Here is a 10,635-nt window from a genome sequence, read left to right on the forward strand (position 1 = left end):
AATTTAGTTCGCAAACATGTGTATGTCTTAGTGATCAGGGGACATGTGGAGACTTCTCTAAGTCACACCCATAAAGAGTGATCATCTAGGCAGAGGTGCAAGAGTACTGAGGGCTACATGAACATGCCCCTTAGTGCTCATACACAGAGCAGAGGTCTGTGTGCCTCAAACCCATCATAAACAGAGCACCGCCTAACATAGGCAAGAGCACAAGAGAATACTGTGAATTTCTATAGTTAATACAATAACTTTTTTGATTTAACACAATGAGATAAATGTATTATGCCTACAAAGGAAGACATAATACAACTCTCCTTTTAGGCTAAGCTCTTTCTTCTGCCTCACAGTAGTAACTTTGCCTGGTCCCCAACTCTCATCTTCCTTTTGCCTTGTCCCTTGCACCTTTTCCATAAAACCTTTCCCCTTTCTTTTCTTACTGCTTCTTTGTCTTACCTCTGACTCTACTTCCTTTTCTCATTTGCCATTTGAATTTTTGCTGTCCTTACCATCCCATAGTAGTAAAATGGGCTTGAAAGACCGGATGCGAGGGACTAGTGCACCAAAACAGATCGCACGAAGCAAACAGTACCTGGCTCCACCAGAGCAGGCTTCACCTGGTACAGAGCCTGCAGCAGAGACTCCCAGTCCTACAAAAGTGCAGAAAAGCTGGAGCTTTAATGACCGCACAAGACTCCGTGCATCACTAAGACTTAAAGCGAGGCCACAGGCTGATGGTGAGTACAGAGCCAGTTAGACATAGTGATTAGAGTCTACTAAAGAATTAGTCAGCAATTGAGACAACTGCTCATAGCATTCCTGGAAATATACACAATCAACCTACAGAAACAGTTGTATGAACTGAGAAGATGCATGCCCCATAAGCATACTACTGACAACCTATAGCAATCTGATTCACATACTTAAGAAGTCTGCATATACAGTAAATTGTGTCCTTTTTCTGTCTTAATTTTTTTTTTCGATAGTTTGTGCAGTTAGGGGGTTATTTACTTAAGTCAGATTTTTTTTACTTTTTCTGACTTTTTATGAGAAAAAACACTACTTTGCGTTTTAACCCCGATGGTGTTAAAAGTCCAAATAAAAAAGTACTCCATTTCAAACCTGCCATGGTCATGTAGAAATCAATGGCAGATGTCCTGTTTAGAATTGGAACAGATCATGATCTGCGAATGGTTCGGATGATTATCCAAAAAAGTTGGAGTTTTTGGGTGTCAAATCCGGAAAAATCGTGCAATTCGTCTTTTTTTTTTTACAGTTTTATCTAGCCTTTTCCCGCACCAGATTTTTTTGTGAAATGTATTGATAATTACTGTAAAAAGGCCGCTGGAATTTGGTTGGAGTGGTTTTAATAAAATAGTGAGACATTTTTGGAGTTTGATAAATAACCCCCTACGTTTCAGCATGTTTATAAAGCCCATTACCATATTCTTTTATCTCTACAGAAAACTATTTGAAGTAGTCTTATTTATGTTACCCTCTTATATAAAAGCTCAGTGCAGTCTGGGGCCATAAAAATGATTTCAAGGGCCAGAGATGGCCTACATCCTCCTTTTGGGCATCCCTGTGATGACTAATAAAAATCTATGAAGCAGCTCATTAAATTTAATAATAATATTAATATAAATTTATTAAAGTGAAAGGCAGACTGAGGGTGACCATACAAAAAGTTCAGCTCCTCCATATGACCTCCAGTCTCCTCCGGTGCATGTACATAAATGTATATGCACACACACACCTGCCTATTCTATACTAACATTGAGTTGTTGAGATGACTGTAACCTTGGTTATTATGCATATCTGACTATTAATGACTCTTCAAGTCATTAATAGGATTTACCATCACAGCATCACTCAGCAGGGTGTTTCACACCTTCACTGCCCTCTCTGTGAAGATCCATTGTTGTTCCTTCAAATAAAAGTTCAGTTCCTCAAGGCTAAAGGATGCCCTCTAATCATGTCAGTAATCATGAGTAATCATGTCCCCTCACAAGCACCTTTTCTCCAAGGAAAGCAACCCCAGCCTTAACAGTCTTTCCTCATAGTTTGAACAACAAATAAGCAGGTAAATGGTAAAAAAAAGCCACTAAAGAGTTAAATAAAATGTAATCCAAGATGAGTTTTTAAATATAACTGTATAATACACAAAAGCCATGAATATCTTGTAAATTATATCCTTATAAACGGTGAGTACTGATGTCATTTCTGTCACATGACTCCCTAAAACTTGTGTATTATAATAAAACCAAGGAGTTTCATGACCATATAAAAACACGAGGCCGAAGGCCGAGTGTTTTTATAAAGGTCATGGAACTCTGAGGTAACTTCTAATATCCTCATATTTTGCAACTGGGGGCAGTTGCAAAATATGAGGATATTAGAAGTTACCTCAGAGTTCCATGACCTTTATAAAAACACTCGGCCTTCGGCCTCGTGTTTTTATATGGTCATGAAACTCCTTGGTAACTTATAATATCCTTATATTTTACAAAAGGGAGTACTTTATTCACTATATATTGTTCATTTACCATGATATTTTTTTTTTTGCACAGCATTTGAAATATGTGTTAATATGGAGCTGTTATTCTTTATGAATCCTTTAAAATAGTATAATGTAACTACCTAGATTAAATTAATTTTAAGAATGTACATGTTTTCAGTATCTATGCCGGAAAACAAGTCAACATTAGTGGGTTATTTACTAGAACACAACTTTTTCTAAATATATATATATATATATATATATATATATATAAAAATTCAAACAAACTCCCAAACCTGAATCCCCATAATTTAGAAATACATTTGATTTGCTACTGGAAAACGCAACTTTATTGGATTATCAAACAAAATCCAGTTTGAAACCGTCGAAGATCATGAAAGTAAGAAACATCTGCAAATCGTTAAAAGGGACCATCTGACATTGACTTTTACATAATTTCAACAGTTTTTTGCTGGAGTATAATAAATCTCAAAAAATTCTCAAAAAAAGTTTTCACCCTCAAAAAATGTGTTTTCCCCCTAAAAAACTCTTCCAGAAAAAAACAGAGGCTTCATAAATAGGCCCCTGCGTTTCTTATGTAAATGTGGCTTTTGTAATAGGCTTCTGTATCATTCCAAAATGTGGGTGATATTGTATAAGCCTATAACCATGATGTTAGTCCACTGTTTCAGCATGAGTCACTTAATAAGCAGGTACTTTCAAAATGTACTAGGTGTGCAAATTGTAAAAAAGCGTGTATTACACATAAAGCCCTCAATACCAAATGGCCAAAATACGAAATTTAGTTTCAGTAGTGAGCTTATTAGCACACATACTTTTTAGATAAGTACTATTCTCTTGTTGTATGGAAAACAGATGCCATTAGAAAAGGGTGTTTCAATCTCTACTTAAAGCATGGGAGGCGGTATATGTTTGTGGGTGTTCTAATTAATGAGGCAAAGAGCAAGGAGATCCAAATATAACTATATAATGCCTGGAAAAATAAAAAACAGTGCTGCTTTAAAGTCTGGTACAGTGTGCGTTAGGAAGATATGGGAAATTATATGAAACAATACTTGCATGTGTAACAGTAATAAAGCATTGATTAGGATGTGAACAATAGCTTGATATTTTTAGATCATATCACAAAATCTCATTGGGTTAGGATGTCACATTATGCTGTTTTGCTCCCAAAATTATCTGGATTTCTGTAGCAGAACATAAACCAGAGAGATGACTGTCATGAAAAATAAGTATGTATTAAATTATACCCATAAATATTTTACATGAACATGTAGGAATAAAGAGCCATTGACCAAGACTGCAGTTTTCTGTGATAGAAACTGTGATGTTTGCTTTAAAACATAGCTTAACCAAATGTTACTACTGATACTATCCACTAAGCATGAGATTTGAAGCTTACTTTAGTCATAACATATTTTACTATTCCATGAGCATTTGTTTTTTCAAGCCATCATTCTGTGTAATTATGAAAAAGTGGATTTGTCTCCAGATTAGAAAGGGTGTGCACTATAAATTGTTATAGGGCATCTTTGAAAGCAACTTTATTCGTCTTGCTTATGCAAATCCTCATGTCTGGGAAGGTATGTCTATACATAGCATATCATTTAGTCTATGCACTTTCTGTCACAGTTTGTTATTTCCATTTCTTATAGACATGTTTTTGTATTTTGAAATGCTGTTCAGATGATAGAAGAGAGTAATATGGTCCAAGTTGCCCTGTTGCTTTATAAGGTTTTATCTAAAGCTCTGTTGAGCTAAACGGTAGAAGTGGAAATTTACTATACATCGGGATGCAAGTGAGAAGGGGTTAAATACAATCACAAGAGTTCAATGCTTAGCATTCACTTAAAAAGCACTTGGGGAAAACTGTGCTCTGCTCCTACAGTAAGGACAGACCCTTTTTACACTTACATGCCTCTCCCCGCCCTGCACCCCTCTTCGATGGAACACAGGCAGTAATTTTAATTAGTAAGCAGCAAACAATGCTGATGCCATTTTAAGCATAGGTTCCTAACAGTTAGCACTTCCAACTGACAGGAAATAAAGTTATACTGTGAAAACAAGATAACTATGCATACAAGCCCATGACAAAAGAGAAAAGAGAATTAGATGATTTGCAAATCATTTAAACCCTATATTTAATTGTAAATAGTACAAAAACATATCAAAAAGTTGGGACAGGAATATGTTTCCCACTAGATTGCACCTCCTCTTCTTTTAACAACACTGTAAATGCTTGGGAGCTGAGGAGACCAATTGTTGTAGTATTGAAAATGAAATTCTTGCCTGCTATAGGATTTTCATCTCAGTGTAATTGCAACTACTACATTGTGCCTTAGTAGTTTGTTTTCTTCCTGTAGAGGGTCCTGGAGATGATATTAATGATGAAAAGAGACTGCCAAATGATTTGACTATGGAGGATGTAATGCCAACTATAAAAACCCTGATTCGAGCCTTTAGGTGAGTTAGTAATATGTTGAACAATAATCATAAGTGAATTCAACATAACTGCTCAAACACAAAGAATTAATGTCCCCAAAAACTGACCTGTAGAGAAACAAATGCAAAGAGGCCCACATGTTCATAAAACTCAGATTCTTTCACCGTTTATTTTACCAATAAACAAAAAACTCGAACAAAATCAGCTATTTATTAATGTCATTTCTTACTGCTGACAGAATCCTTAAATTCCTTGTGGCAAAGAGGAAGTTCAAGGAGACTCTACGGCCATATGATGTAAAGGACGTGATTGAGCAGTATTCAGCTGGACATTTGGATATGCTTGGGCGCATAAAGAGCCTGCAGGGCATGTGAGTGTACACATTACAACCTACAAAGAAGATCACATCAACAATATTTTTCTTCCAATTATTTCAGACCTGATACTTCAGAAACGAGACAGATGATATTGCTTGCCTTATCCAATTTGAACATTTTGAAATAAGCTTCAGTATGTTGGCCATTCCCACAGAGGCATAACAAACAAGGGAAAGTTGTGCTCACCACTAATTTTTAAAAACATTAGGCAGGGGTGCAATGAGGCTGTGACCGCAAAAAATGCACATAGACAAATATAAAAGATCCTCTGCACACAACCCATTATCAATATATTTAAGACATTGAGACATTTTGTGCATACAGCTACTAAAAAGTGCCTTACCCTTTCAACAAAACAGGGATAGTTTGTCCATATATTGCAATATATTTAAGCTGGCCAACTACGTCAAAGTCATCCCATATCTGGCTTCTTCTCATATTGCATCTGATTCATTAAGAATTCACTAACAGGCGCAGAAGACAATTCGCTAACGAACAAGACCAACAATATCGTTCGTTCACACCCTATTACAGGCGACTTTTCGCTCTGTTTACTTCACCGCCTTCTTATGTCAGTGACATCATATCCTGTCTGCCGAAAATGCATTAAAGTTGCAAAAAATGCTGGCGACTTTTCTTTTTTTAAAACTTGATTGCCTACTAAAGTCCGAACTATTAAAGATTTAATTGTGAACAATGTTTTTAAACTACTTTGAGGGGCATGCCAAATTTGTTCAAGGGTAGGTTCATGTGTAAGCCATTAGAGGATCTCTTCTGTCTTTATTATGGCTTATTGGACATGTGAAAAAGTGGCCACTTTAAGCATTTGCACCAACATCACTAATAAAGTTGTTCATACGACTTTTAGGTACCACTTATTCAAACTAGCACTGTAAGTGTGCTAGTGAAGTTTCGCTAGGCAGAAATTAACGCTAGTGAAAATTTGCTATGAAAATCTCGCCCAGCCAGAGTTCGGCTGCTGAGATGCAACTTTACACTTTAGTGAATTAGTGTAGCTGGCAGAAATTCTCCCTTCAGTGAATTTGCCCCCATGTTGGAACTGGTAGTGTTTTAATTTTTAGTTCACATATTAATGATATTCTGGTTTTTTTTCTTTTTTTACTTAAACTAATGTATACATCTCAGAAAATATTTTTCTTTGCAGGGTGGATCAGATCATTGGTCGGGGACCTATGCCTGTAGAGAAAAAACCTAGAGATAAAGGAGAAAAGGTTTCCACCACAGGAACAGAAGTTGAAGCTGCGGATGAGCTGAGCATGATGGGAAGGGTAGTGAAGGTTGAGAAACAGGTAAGAAATGATGAGTTTACAGAGTGTCCTATAGTGTTATAGTACTGTACAAAGTACTGTAAATAAGAATGCACTTCTCGTGATTCCCCCTGTGTGTGATTGTTATCCAAAAATGATTTTTTAAAGTCTCGAATTCCAGCATCACTGGGGTCACCAGGGGAAAATGCTTCTGATGCAATTGCAGCCAATGTGTTAAAATTAGCACAATTAAACAACGCAATTACACTAAGAATGTCTGGTTTGGCATCAAACCATTTGTATCCACTCTGTATATACTGTATGTATATATATATATATATATATATATTTATATATATATATATATATATATATATCCCCATCGGTGACAGCACTCCATATTCAATCAGGCTAAACAAAACATTACATCTTTCAAAGGTTTATTAGTGGACCAACGTTTCAATTCCGTACAGGAATCTTTGTCAGGGTCAGGTTCTTACCCTGACGAAGATTCCTGTACGGAATTGAAACGTTGGTCCACTAATAAACCTTTGAAAGATTTAATGGTTTGTTTAGCCTAATTGAATATGGAGTGCTGTCAGCGATGGGGATATTTAGAAAAATTAACAGACTGGCACCCAGCATTTGGACTACACTTTTGGTTGTGCGTTCCTAATTCATTTGGATTATATATATATAACAAAATAAGTCTCTCGCACACCTCTCGCACACCTTCGGTATATAGTGCAATGAGTGCCTTTTGGTGTAAGTGCCTTTAATGAATGGGATTATATTTTAAACTGACTTTGGGAAATTTGCACAACCATAACTCATAAATGAACCCTTTTGTTAAAGCTTAATGTATCACTTTATATCAGTAAAATATAAACATGAAACTTTTTTAGAAGATATTCTATACCATCTTAATTTACGTAACGAATTAAGCCATTCTTTAAAGGCCTTAAGACATGAGTAAGGCAACGTGTGAATGGATTCTCCATATTATATTAGGTTACTGTGTTCTTAATTAGTGCTACTATTTTTTCATAACACTGTATGCAGAATTACTGAGTTAGCCCTGCTGTTAGGATCAGCCCGGGACTTGAACTCTTGTTGTGCTGTTGTGGACACTTGCGGCATGTACCTCGTAAGCCACTGGGGGCTCTTGGGGATGATCCTGAACTCATGTGTTTGATGTTTCTGTTTATCTGCCTGTTCACAGTATGTTTCCTCCCTGTTTTCCACCTCATTTACCCTCATGTGTCTCCCATTCATAATCACCTTCCCTTTATTAATCCCGCCCTGAGCTTTGAGTCATTGAATGTAATTTGTTTGTTCCTGACCTGAATCTTGTTACCTGAATCTTGTTACCTGAATCTTGTTACCTGAATCTTGTTACCTGAAAACCTTGTTATCTGAAACCTGGAAACCTTCATTCTTGGAAACCTTGTCTTTGAATACCTTGTACTTTGTTCCTAAGTGAGTACCCTTTGTTCCTGTGTTCCCCATTTTCTCCCTCTCCTTTTGGATACCCTGATAAGCCTTTTTTGCCTGTTCCTGCCTTTTTGTTTTCTGTGTTCTGGCTGCCATTAAATCTACAATTTACTTTCATCATGTCTTTGCCTCCAATCACCTATGGCTACACCCCTGGGCTTCCACTATATCCACTCCCCATTGAGTGGCTATCCTCGGTTACAGCGGTTCCCCGTTGTAAACCTTACACTGAGTTAGCCTTGCTCTGAATTATTTAGTCTAAACCTGGCATCTAAGGCACTGGTGACTTTCTCAAGACAACATTGACAAAGCACCCATGAAATGCACTTATATAGGCACTTTGTTACTTGAGTGTAACAGAGTTTATGCACTCTCGGAGGAAGTAAGCAAGAGCAATACTTTTAGTGAGTATTCTGCTGAATGTTGGAAGGTATCTGTGATTTTATCATACATTTCTCCATACCCATTTCTTCATACAGACTGATACATCTTTCACTCACTAATGCTCAAATACATATGTTTTATTGTTTAAATGAGCAGCCCTGAAACATATTTGGATGCAGTATATCTGAAAAACCAATAATTGTTATCTCATACATACTATATCATTCAGTTATCCAGAGCCATAAAGTCATGTGATTGTAATGGTTCACAATATGCTTACAACTTATACCTGGTTTTGAAACCCAATGGCATGACTTTCTCAGTAATACAAGTTTCCACTAGGTTGGAGTGTGTTTGCTACTTGGATTTTATGGTTGATTCCATACCCAAATGTACATGTATTTGTGGGAAAAAACTGTACTACACATTATTGTATCCCAATGCATCAGTGCTTCTAGAACTGTTTGTGTAAATTGTGTTTGAGAAAATTGTGTGAGAGATCACACACAGTATTTATATATTCTGTTTAGATATGTGTAGTTATCATTCCCTTTTACTATCTCATACTATCTATCCTGCATGTGAAATGTGACCATGTGCTGCCTATTGGGGTAATTCTACTTTATATACTGGCAATACTGTGCCAGTTTCTCTAAATTACTTGTTGGCTTCTCTCCATAGGTCCAGAGCATTGAAGATAAACTTGATATACTGCTAGGTTTCTACTCCCAGTGTCTTCAGAGAGGTCCAGTCAGCTCTTTCACATTGACCTCTATGCAAATGCCACTGATAGACCAAGAAATGACATCTGATTACCAGAGCCCTGTGGATCCAGTGGACATTTCAGTGTCAGCACAGACACTTAATATATCTCATTCTGCCAGCACCAACATGGAGTGCGAATGAGGGAGCAAGAGAGTAAGTTCTGACCTCATTACCAGCTCCTTTTGAACAGAAAAAAAGAGGGCGGGTGTGCCTTTACACGAGGAGTAACAGGGAGAGACATCCTCTGCAGAGACTAAGCAAAGCCTTTGCTTCACTTGCTTCTGCTGCTCCCACCAAATTTAGAAAGACTAAAGAACTTACTCAACCGAGAAAGCAATTTCACTGGAAACAGGACGTTGGTCTTTTGAGCCACAGAGAGATTACAACTGTTTAGAGAAGCCATATTTACGCTCATGTAAAGTGGGAAGGCTTTGACTCCATCTGCCCTTTTTTCACCATGACATTTATATGATGTTTTCCATCAGGCTCCAAAGTCCCAAAACATATTTTTTCCATACAGCAGTGAAGAAGAAATAATAGATATAAAATAACATAAAGATGTTCCATCCAGCATCCATGTCTTGCTTCCTTGATGGATGTCATGCCTAGTCTCTAAAAAGTGCCTCAAAGACTTAAATATATAAATGCTGCTCCCATACAGCCTTCATCTCCTGGCATGGGCAGCAGGAGGTTTAGTTCACTTAAAATATGCCACTTCCAAGCATGCTAGGCAGGGACTTTTGCATTGATCCCACCAACATTATGCATTTCTACCTTTAGCTGTGCTTGCTATCTAATCTAATCTCATATCATCACATCTGACCCCACATCATAAACATGCCTTCAAGAGAATGACTTCCTCTAAACCAAGCACAATGCTACACAACAATGTTCTGGATCTTTATTTTTTAAGCTTCTGCAGATATATAAGGTTAGAGCAGGGATCCCCAACCTTTTGAACCCATGAGCAACATTCAGAAGTAAAAGGAGTTGGGGAGCAACACTAGCAGGAAAAGTGTTCCTGGGGTGCCAAATAAGAGTTGTGATTGGCCATTTATTATCCCCTATGTACATTGTCAACCTACATTGAGACTCTGTTTGGCAGTACATCTGGTTTTTATACAACCAAAACTTGTCTCCAAAGCCTGGAATTGAAAAATAAGCACCTGCTTTGAGGCCACTGGGAGCAACATACAAGGGGTTGGAGAGCAACATGTTGCTCACGAGCTGCTGGTTGGGGATCACTGGGTTAGAGTAAGACTACAATCTTATTTAAGTTGCAATATATTCTTTTCTCCTCTACAAGAGCTTTGCTAAACATGCATTTTCCTCTACTTCTGTCACCAATATGTTGTTTTGCTGTCTGATTTTATTTATCTTCTGGTT

At 37.3% G+C, this 10,635-nt stretch overlaps 1 protein-coding gene across 3 annotated transcripts in view; it reads left to right on the forward strand.

Annotated features, from left to right (window-relative positions):
- LOC108709587 (potassium voltage-gated channel subfamily KQT member 4) overlaps positions 1 to 10,295 on the forward strand; it is a 65,132-nt gene extending 54,837 nt beyond the window's left edge. For all 3 annotated transcript variants that reach the window (XM_018249577.2, XM_018249576.2, XM_018249578.2), the window contains 5 exons: positions 517 to 734; positions 4,882 to 4,981; positions 5,200 to 5,331; positions 6,504 to 6,648; positions 9,166 to 10,295. In XM_018249577.2, the coding sequence (XP_018105066.1) occupies positions 517 to 734; positions 4,882 to 4,981; positions 5,200 to 5,331; positions 6,504 to 6,648; positions 9,166 to 9,390 (820 nt within the window). In that variant the 3' untranslated portion in view covers positions 9,391 to 10,295. The remainder of the gene's footprint in view (positions 1 to 516; positions 735 to 4,881; positions 4,982 to 5,199; positions 5,332 to 6,503; positions 6,649 to 9,165) is intronic.
- Positions 10,296 to 10,635: the final 340 nt, after the last annotated feature.

Source organism: Xenopus laevis, chromosome 2S (genome assembly GCF_017654675.1).
Source record: "Xenopus laevis strain J_2021 chromosome 2S, Xenopus_laevis_v10.1, whole genome shotgun sequence".
NCBI lineage: Eukaryota > Metazoa > Chordata > Amphibia > Anura > Pipidae > Xenopus > Xenopus laevis.